Genomic DNA, 15,116 nt, shown 5'->3' with positions numbered 1-15,116 from the left:
GGCGGGCGGTCAGAGGCTGCACAGGGACCCACAGGCTCTCGTGTGAGTCTGCGGGCTTCAGAGCCCATCAGGCAGGGTAAGCTGGCCGTGTGCTCACCACCCAGGTCTGTAAACAGCGTCCACACGGACCCCTTGATCTGTGCCGCCCTCCCTGGGGTGCAAAGCACAGCCACTGCGCTCACCCTCACTACGTGGGTGAGAAACCCGAGACCCACGGCGTTAGGTGGGGTGTTTGAAGTCTAAGGTGGGACCTCCCTGGTGGTCCAGGGGCTAAGACTCTGTGCTCCCAAAGCAGGGGCCCCGGGTTCGATCCCTGGTCAGGGAACTAGATTCCACATACTGCAACTCAGAGTTCACATGCCGCAACCAAAGATCCCACATGCCACAGGGAAGACTCAGCACATCCAAATAAATAAATATATATAAAAAAAAAGAGTCTAAGGTTATGCTGCTTTAAGGATCAAACTGGGAAAGTGCATCTGTGGAGCTAAGCAAGGGAGCAGCCCGGGAGTGCTGGGCATGTATCTACAGTCAAGTCCGACTCTCTGCGACCCCAAGGACTGTAGCCTGCCAGGCTCCTCTGTCCATGGGATTCTTCAGGCTACTGGAGTGGGTTGCCGTTTCCTACTCCAGGGCATCTTCCCCACCCAGGGATCGAACCTGTGACTCTTTGTGTTTCCCGAATTGGCAGGTAGATTCTTCACCACTGGGCCACCTGGGAAGATGCTAGCTACCAGCACAGGGGTGCATCTGCGAGTGGGAGGGGCCAGGCCAGCTGTAAAGCCTCCCAGGTGAGAACAGGCTCTTCGCCGGGTGGGCGGGCCAGGGGGCGGGGCCGCTTACCGGTCATGGCTGTGTAGCCCAGGAAGCAGGCGATCTTCTCCTGGCAGAGTTCCTGCTCCTCGTAGGTTAGCAGCTGGTAGATGAACTGCCAGAGGACCTGTTTGGCCGGAGTGTCCAGCACCGGGTAGACGTCGACGATGAGGGTGTCGATGTTCCTGGTGGGGGGGGGGGTTGCAGATCGAGGACTTCGTGACTCCGGGGTTCACCAGAGCAGGCTGGGTCGGGGACGGAGGCACTTCTGGTCCTCACACCCTTCCCCTCCTTCCCCAGACAGAGAAGTGGGCGGGAAGGCAGGCTCTGCGGACAGCCTGCCCGGATTCAAATTCCAGCTCTGCCACCTGCCAGCCAAGTGATCTTCTCCTATTACTCATTTCTCTGTGTCTCAGTTTCCTCCTCTGTAAAATGGGAGACAAAAATAGTATCTACCAAGAGTTCGCTGGCGGCTCAGGGGTTAGGACTTTAGACTTTCACTGTTGTGGCCCAGGTTCAATCCCTACTCGGGGAACTAAGATCCTGACTCATTTGGAAAGACCCTGATGCTGGGAAAGATTGAGAGCAGGAGGAGAAGGGGACGACAGAGGATGAGATGGTTGGATGGCATCACCGACTCAATGGGCATGGGTATGCGTAGACTCCGGGAGTTGGTAATGGACAGGGAGGCCTGGTGTGCTGCGGTTCATGGAGTTGCAAAGAGTCAGACTGAATGACTGAACTGAACTGAACTGAAGATCCTGTAAGCTGGGTTGCTTGGTTGGGGGGTGAGGGGTGGGTGGGAGGGGAGGTGGGGAGGATGGGGGGGTGAGGGGAAAGCATCTACCGCACAGAGCTGTTGTGAAGATTAAAATGGATAGAATGAGGACTTCCCTTGCAGTCTGGTGGTTAAGGCTCCACACTGCCAATGCAGGGGGCACAGTTTCCTCTGGTCGGGGAACTAAACTCCCCCATGCTCCAGGGCCAAAAATTTAAATTAAAAAAATGTATAGAACATATTTGGAAAACTGACTCAAGGGACTGGTAAATAATGGCCCAAGGCCCAACATTTGGCCCTCCACCTGTTTTTGTAAAGCAAGATTTACAGGAACATGGCCACCCATACTGGTGTATATTGTCTCTGACCATTTTCAGGTGAAGGGTTTTAGCTTTCAGTGGAGACTGTACGGCCTGCAAACCCTAAAATATTTACTATCAGGCCCTTTCCAGAAAGTTTGCTGATCCCTGCATTGTATGGAAAAAAATAAAACTGATCCTCATGTAACATCACACATAAAGATGAACCCTGGGTGGATAAAAGACCAAACTGTGCAAAGTATGATTATAGAACTAACAGAAGATAATGCAGGAGATTTCTTTTGACCAAGGAGCAGGGAAGGACTTCTTAAATAAAAATTCAAAAGCCAAAGCCATAAGGCCCCATATGCATTGAATGTGATTATACAAAATCAAGAAAACCTGGAGCTGACAATACTAGATATAACGGAAGTAATAAGACAGTAACAAATGGGAGAAGATACTTACAATGTCTAAAATCAACAAGGAATCGGTATCTGAAACGTACAGGGAATTCTAGCCAATTTTAAGTTTTGCTTTTTGGAACTTCCTGTAATTTTTTTACCACATATATTTGTTCCATGGCTGGTGAAATCTGGAGATGCAGAACCCACAGATATGGAGGGTTGACTGAGGGTGTTATAACTTGGATGAATGCTATTGTTGTTTAGTCGCCAAGTCATGTCTGACTCTTTCGACCCCATGGACCGTAGCCAGGCTCCTCTGTCCATGGGATTTCCCAGGCAAGAATACTGAAGTGGGTTGCCATTTCCTTCTCCAGGGGATCTTCCGAACCCAGGGATCAGAAATCTGTTATGTCTCCTGCGTTGTAGGCAGATTCTTTGCCACTGAGCCACCAGGGAAGCCCATGTGAATGTTGAAAACATGCTAAATGAAAGAAGCCAGACATAAAAGTCCACATATTGGGACTGCTCTGGTGGTCCAGTGGTTAAGAATCTGCCTGCCAGTGGAGGGGACATGAATTCGATCCCTGGTCCAGGAAGAATCCCACATGCTTCGGAGCAACTAAGCCTGAGTCACAACGACTGAGTCCATGCTCTGCAACAAGAGAAGCCGCGGCAACAAGAAGGCCACGCGCTGCAGCTACAGAAGCCCCCGCTCTCCGCAACTAGAGGAAGCCCGTGCGCAGCAACCAGGACCCAGCACGGCCAGAAATAAATTAGTTAAAAATTTAAAAAGTGGGAAAATAGTTATAAAGAAGTCCACATATCGTATGGTTCCAGCATTTGAAGTCTCCAGAACAGGGAAACCTACAGAGAAGGAAAGTGGATTACTGGTGGTTTAAGGTGAAGCGGGAGTGGGGGAGGTTGAGGGGGTGGGAACAACTGTGAAACGGTTGGGACTTCCTTTTGAAGTGATGAAAATGTCCTAAAACTGAATGTGGTGATGGTTACAACACGTTTGTGAACATACTAAGATCCAGTGCGTTGTACACTCAAATGCATGAACTGTATGCTATGTGAGTTATATTTCAACAAACACATACATTTTTGTTTAAACGGAAAAAGAGGATGGAGAAGTAACTGGCTTTGCATGGACCAAGACAATGACCCTCTGGGCTGAGGCATGTGATAAACGCTCCTGCTGCTGCTGAAGTGGGCAAAGAAAGATGCTACTCCGACCCGAATAGGGTCGGGCTGGTCGTGGGTGCCCAAGGGTGGGTGTTTCGAGGGTCCTGCCAACCACACTGCAGGGGTTCACTGTCTGCTTCAATTTACAGACGGGGCTGGGACCTGGCCAGGTCACGTGGCTGGGAGGTGTCAGAGCTGGGGTTTGTTTAGGGCAGCCCAATGGCCCCCACATTCGGGGGCCCCTTTGAGACGCTCTCAGGAGAAGCTCAGGCAGGTGAGTGGTGGTGAGTCTGGGCAGGATTTGGGGTCCACCCACAGCAGATCCCCTCCACCCCTGCCACCCTGGGGTGACCACCTGTGCTGGAAGAAGCTCTCAAGGGCCCGGCAGACCCCGTAGCGCTCGGGGGGTGTGAGCAGGTGCTCCAGCTGCTGGCTGAAGGTCCTCCCCTGCACTCGGATACTGGACGGGAGGATCTCAGCCACCCATTGCAGGGAGGTGAGCGCCGACGACGGGTTGGGGGAATCCATCGAGTCGGAATCTTCGGTGGGGGGGGAGGGGGAGGTCACAGGAAGGAGAAACACGAGTGAGCCGGTGTGTCCCCAGGCTAGGCAAGGTTTGCCCAGCGGCTAGGGCCAGGGAACCTCCCGAGCTGGGGTGAGAGATGAGGACGGGGCTGGAGGGGGAGCTCTGAGGCTGCCCAACCTGGGGAGGGAAGCTGCAGGTCTGCAGGGAGAGCAGAGGCCTCGGTAGACTTGGGAATCCCACCCCTGGTGACCCAAGTAGGGGCTCCAGCGGCCAAGGCGACCCAGGGCCACGGGCGTCTCACCACTGGCGAACGGGACGAGCCCCTCCTCCACCACCAGCGTGGGCATGGCGCCGCTGCCCTGGAGCATGGACACCACCTTGTCATGGGAGCAGTTCCTGCCGAGCAGAGGGGGCCCCAGAGGGCCGGCCCAGCGTGACCCGAGCGCACACCACTCCCCGGACCCCCCAGTCCTCCTGGAGGAGGCCACACGGCGAGGCCACAGGTGGGCCCGAAGCCCGCCTTCTGCAGGAGAAGTTCCAGGCCCAGGGCCAGCTGGACACTTGTGGGTACTGAAGGCGTCATGCCCCCGTCCTCCCTATAGGGTCCCCCCCAAGGCAACGACACACATGATCCAGTCAACTCTTTGCCCCAAGCATGGAGCCTGGGTGTCTCCCAGCTGGAAGGACGATTTGACATCCTGGAGAGGGTGGGAGGGCAGATTCAAGGCTTCCCATGGAAGGGGGGACAAACAGGGGACCAACTGGTCAGAGGCCCGGGGCCGGGATGTCCCGAGAGTCAGGAGTCCTGGGGGCTGTTTGCCTCTGACCTCATGTCCAGTCCATTGAGGAAGAGGATCCGGTCGCCTGACTTGAGGGAGGCATTGTCAGCCGGGCTCCCTGGAAGCAAGGCAAGAGGGCGGGTCAGTGGAGCAGGGACCCGCCCCGGGGAGCCCCAAGTCGTTGTCCTGTTTTACAGGTGAGAAGAGGGGTGGGTGGCAGAGATCAGGAGAGCTTTTCTCACAGATCCATGCACCGGGGACATGAGATGCAGAAGGGCAGAAGGAACTCGGCATCAGCAGGTGAACCCATGGGGATGGAGCTGTTCCGCCTGCAGAGAGTTTCCACAACGGAATGCACTTCCGAGGGGCGGCAAGGAGGAATTCCTCCAGATGTCACCATTCCATGAGCAAGAAGGGGCAGGCCAGGGGTGGAAGAGGGGAGTCCCTGGAGACTGGATACTTGGAAGAGGCCCTGGAGCCCTGCAGCCTGCCCAGCAAATGCCCAGTTCTCAGTGGGCAGTGGGCACAGGGAGGGTGGTCTGGGGCCCGATCTGGGCAGGTGCCGGCTCTGTGCTGGCTGCCGCAGTCTCAGGCAGGGCCCCGGGTCCTCCCTGCGGGCTCAGGAAAGGTCTGAATGGAGGACTGGCTCAAAGGTGACCCTACACTTGGAGGGGGTTTGCCCAGACTGGGGAAGATGGGTGATCTGGGTCGGCTGCTGGGATACTTAGAGGACACAGGCTCCTCAAGGTTGGGACCTGAAGAGGGGAGCAGCTGCTGACCATCGACCTCACAGGCTCCTTCACCCCATTCTGAACAACCCACCCACCCCTCACCAGGCAGGACAGACTCGATCCAGACAGGTCCATGGCCACGCAGCGTGAAACCGAAGCTCTTGTTGCCCTTGTAGACTCGGACAGTCCTGGGGAGAAAGAAGGGGCGGGGTGGGGCCGCTCAGCGTGCCTTTCTCTGGGGAGAGGAGCCCGCGGGGAGCATGAGATGGCAAGGGCCCGCGTCCCACTCCCCTTAACCTCTCCTGGACCCCAACCCCCAGGTGCCCCCGCTTCGCCCCCGCGCCCTCGGCCCGGGTCTCCCCATTCCTGAGCCCACCGACGGAGAGGTGTCCGCAGCCCGTCCCGGGTACCTGCGCGCGCCCCCGGGGCCCGCGCGACCGCCCAGCAAAGAGGCGGCCTTGCGCGGGGGCGGCTCGTCGGGGCGGCGTGGGGCGGCGCTGGCGCGCGTGGACACCAGGAGGCGCTCTGGCCGCTCCTCGCTGCGGCTCCGGCGCAGCCGCTGCGCGCCCTGCGTCCGCCGCGCGCGGCACAGCTTGCCCAGCAGACCCTGAGACACCACCTCGTCGAAGCGCGCTCGGTGCTTCTTGGGGATGAAGATCCTGCGGGCGGGCGAGGACCACAGAATCGGGGCGCGCCCCCTGGTCGCACCCCGACCCCGGCCAACTTCGCGGGCGCCGCACTGGGCGCGCTCCTCCGCCCAGCAGTGGCCCGGGGCATCAGTGTCCCCCTCGGGGCCTGGACTTGTGCCCTAGTGGGCCCGGGTCACACGAGGGCCGCGGCGCCCAGCTTGCTCCACTTCGGGAAAGCCTCCTTCCCCAGGTCCCCATTACTCTGGCCTCAGTGCCCTCCAAGCCCTTCCGTGGACCTGTTCCTCCTCTTGCCTTTGTCTTCCCGTCTCTGGGTTCCCCAGACTCCCTCCTCTCATGCCCTCACACCAGCCAGGCCAAACCTCAACCAGGGGGTCCCCCCCACCCACCCACCCACCTTTTCCCCGCCTGGTTCCAGGAGAAAACTCTGCTGTAGAAAACTGAGCCACCATCCGTGCTGGGGTCAGACTTCGCCTAGGCCCTCATGAGGCTCCCAGTCCTGCACTGGGTCTCCCACCAGCACCCCCAGTGTGGGTGGGTACCACAGCATCCAGTCCGGCTCCTACCCTTTGGCTCAGCCTGTGCTCCCCGCCCCATCACACTCAGCTCCCTTAGCTGACCTGGGTTCGCCCTTGGACACCCAACCCTGGCCTTCCCCCAGTTTAGTCCAACATGTTTTAGGAAGTCCCTGCTATCACTGCCAGCCAGGCGCTGGGCTTCAAAGCTGAAGGCACTGTGGTTCCTGCTCTCAGACCTGGAAGTGACGAGAGGCCTCGGGGAGGCTCGTTTCCTGGGACGTTTCCGTGAGGCCCCTGGGTCTCCTCTACAAGGCTGGAAGCGCTCGGAGGACTGGGTCTGTAGCTTGGGGGTGAGCCACGGTGACCGGCCAGGGCTGAGCACAGAGTCAGGACTCAGTGACGCGGCAGACAGGGTGGTCCACAGCGGCCCCCCCACACCTCTGAGTAAGGGCGGCGGTCAACATCCTGGGGACTCCCTAGCCCCTGGCAGAGGACTGTCAGGCTCAGAGGGGGTCCGTCACACTCCAGGGTTATGCGGCTGCCCACGGCTGAGGTGGAACCCGGGCTCTGGCCTCCGCACTGTCACGGGGCTCCATCGAGGGCCCTTGAAGTTCTGCTTGCTAGTGAGGCCTCCCTGGCTGCATCCCAAGGCTCCTTTCCCTATTCTCTGGACCAGGAGCCAGCGCCAAGGGCATGGGGGAGGGCAGGGAGCAGTGGCCTTGCAGCCAGCAGACATCCAATCCCTCTGAGGTCGCCTGGTGGCCCCCACTTAGTTCCCTTGATCTCTGTGGGTAGGTTTAATAAGGCCAGGTGGCTGCCTGGTGGGAGGGAAGGGATGTGCGTCCCTGGGGAGGAGGGTGCACCACCCCCCCTTCCCCGCCCCGTGAGCTCTGGTCCAGATCGGGACGTTCCAGGCAAGCGGGAGACAAGAATGATGGTCTGCTTGGCTCTGCCAGGAGAGCCATCACCTGATACACTCATCCGTGCCCACCCCAGCGATTTCCGAAAATCCAGGGCCTTAGCCATGTTCCCTGGATGGTCCTCCAAGGTATGCAGAGCCAGACGTCTCCGTCTGCTGGCCTGCATGGTCCCCGCCTGTCTCCTGCCCAAGCAAAGCAGAGATGACAGGCACGAAAGCATCTGCTTTACCCTTTGGGCTCCGGCCTCAGGCTCCAGAAGGTATCAGCCCAACAGCCCCAGCCCCTAGGTCCAACCCTCTAGCAGCAATGAGAAAGGGCCTCCCGTTACCCCCACAGTGGGAACCAGGGTGAGTCACCAACCGCCCAGGCGGGAGAAGGTTGGGTGCCCTCTGCCCTCCTCGGTGTCCGTGGGGCTGAGATGGAAGCCTAGCCCGCCTGGTGTGCCAGACGCCCTTCCGGCTGGTGTGGGCCCTGTGTGTGCCTCAGTCTGGCCCACGCACTCCAGCCCTGGGTCTGCTCTGTGCCGACAGCCCCGGCAGATATAGCAGCAGTGGGGCCTCATGGACCACTGTGGCTGATAGACGGGACGCCCCTTTGAACTGACTGCCTGGCTACAGCTGTCCTTAGACTCCCAGGTCCCTGCTGTGCCAGCAGGTTCTCTGTGGCCACGGGGCTCTTTGGAAGGCCATCCAGTGACCTTGCACTCAAGAATTGATCTGTTTTCTTAGGGGGCCGGGTCCAAATCCAACTCCAGATTCCCATCAGGGGCTCCCACAAGGCCCTCTGTCTCCATCACCGTCTCTGCCTCGCTCTCTGTCTAGCTCCCAGGATCTGTCCAGTCGCACGAAAGAGAGAGGACTTTTCAATTCCATCCTTGGTCCCCACCCCGCATCCCGACCCCTAGGTTGGCGGGCAAGTGCCCACTGCGAGGAACCCCCACTTTAATACCCTTCGGGTTTATGTCCACTCTCCCAAGCCCCTGCCCCCAGTCAAGCTGACTTGCTGGGTACGCACCCAGAGCAGGGAAGCCCCTCGGTGCCCGAGCCCCACCCCTTTTCAAGTCAGCCGGAGGCGGGTCCGTCACACCATGGCGCGCGGTTCCCGCGGGTTCGGTACGCGCGGTTCGGGGAAACTACCGAAAGTGCCGAGAGAAGCCCTGGTCCTTCCCCATCTGGAGCCGGTGACGGCGGCGCGCCAGGTGCCGATGGCCCGGGGGTGCGGAGCCCGGAGCGGAGCGAGGGCGCGGCGACTCCACGCGCCTCTGCCGGGCGAGCGCGCTCAGCCCCTCCCGAGCAGGCTGGGCCCGCGGCCCCGCGCCCGCCCCTCTCGGGTGGCCCCGCCCCGCCCCGCCCCTCCGGGAACTCTCCTGTCCGCTCCTCGCGAGCTGGGGCCGTTCAAGCCGCCCCTCGGCCTCCTCTGGCCCCCGTCCGCGAGCCCTTCCCCAGGCGCCTCGCCTCTGTTCCCTCGGGCTGCGGCGCCCCGGGGAGTCCCCAGCACCGGCAGCGAGACCAATCCCGACACATCAGAGGAAGCTCCGATTGCCTTATGTAGAGTCTGGGAAGGCTTTCTGGAGGAGGTGGCCTTTACGCGGGGACTCAAGGACTCAGCCGGTGTCAGCCAGAGCGGCCTTCCCTACTCACCCCGGGGAAGCCCCAAAGAAGAAGAGGCTAGAGAGGGAGGCCTTGAATGCCGTTGGCAAAGTTCAGCCTACACTCTTGAGAACAGAGAGGAGCCGTGGGAGGGTCTAAGGATTTAAGAGGAGGTGAAGGCACTCTGAAGGTTTTGGTACACCAGGGGTGGGGTGATGCTGGGAGGGGCACAGTGAAGGATGTTGGGATGGGACAAGCAGCCAGTTTCTAAAACACAGGAGGTAGAGTTAATGAGACCTGGGGGCAAGTGAGCAGGGGGCAGGTGAGGGTGATGGTGGGGGAATAGGGGGTCTCCCTGGGATGAATGTGTTCTACTGGAAAGGAGAGGGGAGGACCAGCAAGGAAGGAGACGGAGCTAAGAAGAAAGAGGCATCAGGTCGCTTCTGGGCCTGCCACTATCTGGGATCTGAGCAGGAGCAGACCCCAGGGACCCCAATGCATGGTCATGAGCCCTAGCTTCAGGTTGAAAGGGTGAGAATCTGAGTTCTGAGGACCAAAGGGTAGATGCCGGAGTCACCCGGGGCATCTTGGGGAGGGGCTTCTCAAGGACCACTGCATGGGGTGTGGGGGTCATCACAAGGCTCTCTCCCACCAGGAGGCAGTCACCACCCAAACAGGCTGGAACGGCAGAGGCAGGAGCCCCTGGGGACTCAGCCTCTATCTCAGTCTTGTGGGGAGCACCCTTCACGGTCCTCCTGTGGGCTCCTGTGCCTGTCACAAGGAGGCCCCTGCAGACCGGATGGTCAGTCTCCCTGCTCCATCCAGGCCATGCTGCCCAGCACACTTTGGTCCCCATGCCCGGCCCCAGTGAGAGCCCCCCTCCGGCTGGCGTGACCTCATGGGGCTGAAGTTTTTCCCTGGAGCAGCAGGAAGCCAGAGCCTGTCCTCACTCGGGGTCCCCCCGGGCCTGGCCTCAGCCCTGCTCACAGTGAGCGCAGCTCCCTGCGTCTACGGGCCGAGGGCACTCACCATCCCGTCCAGACAGAGCCCTTCCCGGGGGTCATGCGCCGGCTGTGACCGCCCAGCACCCGGAACCAGGCCTGCCCGAGGACGGTGACCACTCCACGTGTCTGTGGGCACTGGAGATGTGACCACGGAGAAGATGCTCCTGCTTGAATCCGGACACAGCCAGCTGTGCGCACACTGCCGTGCGGCCACCTTGGAACTGGTGCCTCTGACCCAAAGCAGCACGGGGTGGGCCGGACTGGCCTTTGCTGAAGCATCTGCCCCAGCAGGAGGGTACCGCCAAAGGGCAGATCACACTTGGGCAGGGTTTCTCAATCGGGGGTGACTTCACCCCTCAGAGGACATTCGGCACTCTCTGGGGAGAGTTTTGGTTGTCACAAAATGACAAACGAGAGGGGGGTGTGCTAACGGCATCTGGTGGGAGGAGGCCAGGGATGCTGTAAGCTAAGTACAGGAGAGCTCCCAACAACGGGAATCACCAAGCTCTGAATGTTGATCGTGCTGTGGTTGAGACCTCTCTAGGGAGAAAGAGGCCTTCCCTGGGGTAAACCAGTTTCATCGAGCATGTGCTGGATGGCTGGCACTGCTTCTGACATGCTGTCACCAAACTTTCCAAGTAACTTTGTATGATGTTGTCTCTGACATTTGTCATTAAAGCAGAGGAGGGTGAAAGAGGTGCTCGAACCCCAAACCCCAGTTTCTCAATGAATCTCTTGGACGCTGGCAGTTGGCAGAGTCTATTTACATGCTTTCCCACCAAGAACCCTGCTGGGAACACATGGAAATGATGGACCCCGTTTTATGGATAAACTGTTGAGGTTAGTGAATCTGCTCAAGGTCACAGAGCCCGTGAGTGGACTGGGGGGTCAAGCGCAGTCTGCCAGGACTCAGAACCCAGCTTCCCCAACCACCTCCGCGGCTGCCCTCTCCCCTGCCCTCCCCCTGATCCTTCCCTTCTTTGCCTGTTTCCAGAAACACTAGCAGGGCACCAAGCCCACTTCGCTTGCCTGTTCCCTCTCAACCGCGTCACACTTTCCAAACTCCCTGGCCTGTCCTAATTAGAAAGTCATTTTTATCACTTCATCAAACTGGGATCCCTTTGGGGACAGACCCAAATCAGGCTCTGAGCCACAGAAGTAACTGCTGTCGTAAAGAAAGATAAGACCCTCTACTTCCATCACTGCCACTGACCCAAATCTCACCCTCGTGGCCACACTAAGATGAAGAGGCCACGATGGCCAAGATGGATGCAAGTTGCGGATGGACATGCTCCCTGTGTGCGCTGTCCTGCAGGGCGGCCACCAGCCAGAGAGGGCCACTCCATACTTGCCGTGTGGCTGGTGAGACTGTGAAGCTGAATTTTAAATTGCATTTTATATTCATTAAGTTTCATTTTAAAGAGTGACATGTGGCTAGGGGCTACTGCTCTGGCTTGACCCAGCTTCATGGTCTCACTGCTCCTTCTTTCTCCCCAAGTCCTCTGCTTTGGCCCCTGGACCACCCTCAGAAGCTGCACGGTGACAGAAGCAGATTCCAGCCTTGGTCAAGCGTGCCCACGCACCTGCCCACGCACCTGCCCACATGTATCTTTACCCTGTGCATCCCCAGGTGCCCAGGTTGTCTCACTTCGTTCCCCTGCAGGGTCCCAGGGCCAGAGCCCTTCACAGCCCCCTGCCAAGGCGGGGTGACTCACAGCTAGGCACAGTTGGTACCTGAGGTTGGGTTCTACAAGGCAGCACCCTCACCTGGGCAAGCCGAGGTTCCCCTCTGTAGCTGGATGCCTGGCCCTGATGAGCCGTCTTCCCTCCTCCACAGGACACACGGCTGCACCCCACTGGCCTGCACCCCACTGGCCGCTCTGCAGCCCTGGAACTGCCGCCTCCTCTGGGCAGCCTGCCCTGACTGCCCCGTGCTGCCCTTCGGCTGGTGCTCAGCTCTCAGAACCACAGAAAACTGAGTCTGTGCTATTCTGAGCTCTCTCAGGAAGGGGCTGCGTGAGGATCACCACTTCATCCCTAGAACCCAGTACATCAGCCCCTGGAGCCTGGTGGTGGAGGTGGGGAGTTGGGGGATGGGGGCGGAAGCCACGCTGCCAGGGGACCCCTCTCCCTGCAGAGCCCAGCTGGGCGCCGCCCCCTCCTCCTCCGGCAGCCTCCCCAATTTTCCTGTCGCACTTGACACGCGCTGACAACAGAGGCTGCTGTTTCATCTTCCCCCAGCGGCGCCCCGGGGACGCTGCGGGGACCGGGCATCCCCAGGTGTCCAGCGTTCCCGCTTCCCAGGCTCTCAATCGAGCAAGCCCAAGGGGGCGCCTCCTCCGCTCCCCCGCTCTTCCTGACCGGTTGCCGGCAGCTCCGGACGAGCTGTGGACTGGAAAGGCAGGCACGGGGGCTGTCCCAGGAGGCAGACCGGCTGGCCCGGCAGAGGCGGCGAGGACGGAAGCCCGGGCAGCGCCGAAGGGAGGACCGATGAGACAGACCGAGAGGGCCTCCGGCTGCTGAGAGCCGACAGACTCGCGTGCCAACTTCCCCGGGGACAGCCTGGCCGCCGGGCCCCTGGCCCAGCTCTGATGCGGAGGGGCGGGGTTGCCGGCCCATCACCTCCCCAGGGAGCCCTTCCGCCCCAGCGCATCATCTCTGCAAATTTGTTTCTAGATATAACTTTTTTTTCTTTTTTCCTCTCCGGATTTTCCCAGCAAGCGGCAGACCCCTAACTCACCCCAGGCAGCTCATGGTGGCCTCTTTCGGTGGCCCTCTGTGCTCCGCTGCAGAGCGGAGGCGCGGCACCCGGCTTGGGGAGTGGGGGTGGCCAGCCCGGTCCCTGACATTGGCCAGGCCCAGAGGGAGGGGCAGGCCGCGGGGTGAATGGCAGCGAGGGGAGGGGACGGGCTGAGCCCAGGAGGGGGAGGGGCGGGCTGGGGGAGCCGCCGCCCGCCCTGGAGGCAGGGGCTGCAGAGCCAGCCCCCCAGCATATGTGCTGGGAACACTCCACTCAGGCCCAGGGAGGTCTGATCAAAGCCGTGCAGCGTGGGGCAGGATGGGGGTGGAGGTCAGGGGTCTGGGGAGATTCCCAGGCTATTTCAGGTGTCATAGGAACTACGAGATTTTTTTTCCCCTGAAGGATGAATTTAGAGACCAAAGCTGAGGAGAAAGTGCTCAGTCAATTGGTTCATGTTCTTGTGAATGCTACTCATGTGCTGTGTGACTCTGGGACAGTCCCTTAACCTCTCTGAGCCACAGTCTGCCTCTGGAATGGGGATGATGATAGTACTGGTGGGATTCAGTGAGAAAGTGGGCCCTGGTGAGGTTCTTGGCACCTGGCTGGCATCATCAAGGGGCAGAGCGAACACATTGTTTATAGGATTCGGGGGGCAAGGGTGGGGTACCGGGGATCAGGATGGGCCCAGCACAGTCCTCGAACTGTGCCATTATTCCCTCTCAGTGAAGAGTGGAGGCTTCTGGGCTCTGGGTTTGGAACAGAGCGGGCCAGCGGGAGGCGGATCTTCTCTGCAGCCCGTCCCAGGCCAGCAGTTAGCAGCCCTTCCTTCTCACTCAAAGTGACACCCTGACAGCGGCAGCACCAACAGCTGCCCTTTCCAGGGTCAGCCTTTGGGGTCACTGACCCAAAACCCTGGTTTTGGGGCAACGGGGGGTTGGGGTCCAGCTCAAGGGCTGACCACGCAGCAGCAGCAGCACCTGGGGTGGAGGCGGGAGAATGGACACCCCTGCCCGCCCATCCCGACCCCGAACGAGTACCTGAGGTTCTCCAGGAGGGGCTCGCGGGCCTCGGGGGGCAGCGCCAGGGTGAGCGCCCACACCAGCTCGTCCACCCGTTGCTCTGCCGCGAACTGCTTCAGAGCAGCGAACACCTGCTCCTTGGCGGTCGGCTGGTCCCCCAAGACCTCGTCCACCTGCGGGGAAGGGTCTGATGAGTGGCCACGAGGGCACTGGGGCAGAATGCTGGGGAATCAGTTCCCCCCTCCCTTCCTCCCTCAGGACAGCAGATGTGGCAATGCTGCCTGGGCCCCCCTGCACACTCCTTACCCAGACCCCGTCAGACCCCACAGCAGGCCCCACGAGGTGGGCCAGGCCAGCATCTTCATTTCTATATCTAAGGGAACTGAGGCCACTGGAGGTAAGGTGGCCTGGCGAAGGTCGTAGGGTTAGGACACAAACTCAGAGACGGCCCATCTACTGACTGTTGTGAGGATCAAAGGAATTCATCCGTGAGCTTAAACACGTGCCAGGCGCTCGGTAATTGCTAGTTACTATTGTTGTAATACTCTACTCCCTTCCACCACACTGTGAGGGGAGAGATCACACAGAGACCACTCTGGCGCCACGAGAAAGCCCGGGAGCACGCCTTGCTGTACATTCTGACTCCCTTAATGCTCCCTCCGGGCCTTTGTTTTCTTCACCTTTCTGTACAAACTGGCTGATGAGCGACACAGCACATCCACTCAGAGGGTCCTGTGCGACCACTGGACGTAGGCACCTCAGTGACAGTGTCCAAAGCCTAAAAATGCAGCTGTCATTTTACCCCAAGATCTTGCACCTGGGAACATATCTCGATGTGTCCTGACAATCGCACAATGACATATGAGTGAAGAGGTTCACCCTTGCCTGGTTTATGATACTGAGATGTTGGAAATAGCATAAATATCTGACATTATGGGCTAAACAATTGTAGCACATCCACTTGGGGGATATTTGTCTTTCCTTGGCTATACAGCCAAGATGGAAAGAAGTCCCCAACCACGTGGGAGGCAAGACCCTGGTCCTAATGGTGCAGCCTCAGGCAATTGGAGGCTGTTGCCCAGAGCTTTGGTTCTTGAAGGAATGGTTTGGAGATGTGGAGGCATGGAGCTGATACAGGGTTGTGACAGAGCCCTGTAGTTT

At 59.4% G+C, this 15,116-nt stretch overlaps 1 protein-coding gene across 3 annotated transcripts in view; it reads right to left on the bottom strand.

Annotated features, from left to right (window-relative positions):
• The window catches only part of GRID2IP (Grid2 interacting protein), a 32,579-nt gene that overhangs the window by 10,444 nt on the left and 7,019 nt on the right, over positions 1–15,116 (bottom strand). The window contains exons 2-8 of one of the 3 annotated variants that reach the window (XM_065923753.1): positions 13,974–14,128; positions 5,929–6,177; positions 5,621–5,706; positions 4,836–4,905; positions 4,310–4,404; positions 3,838–4,021; positions 844–998 (exon numbers count right to left, since the gene is read on the bottom strand). In XM_065923753.1, the coding sequence (XP_065779825.1) occupies positions 844–998; positions 3,838–4,021; positions 4,310–4,404; positions 4,836–4,905; positions 5,621–5,706; positions 5,929–6,177; positions 13,974–14,128 (994 nt within the window). Of the gene's footprint in view, positions 1–843; positions 999–3,837; positions 4,022–4,309; positions 4,405–4,835; positions 4,906–5,620; positions 5,707–5,928; positions 6,178–8,739; positions 8,775–12,936; positions 12,951–13,973; positions 14,129–15,116 lie in introns of those variants that run through there. The other 2 variants (XM_065923752.1, XM_065923751.1) reach the window with 2 other exon arrangements.

The sequence above is a fragment of the Muntiacus reevesi genome, chromosome 2 (genome assembly GCF_963930625.1).
Source record: "Muntiacus reevesi chromosome 2, mMunRee1.1, whole genome shotgun sequence".
Classification (NCBI taxonomy): domain Eukaryota; kingdom Metazoa; phylum Chordata; class Mammalia; order Artiodactyla; family Cervidae; genus Muntiacus; species Muntiacus reevesi.
This window is presented reverse-complemented; position numbering and strand designations above follow the sequence as displayed.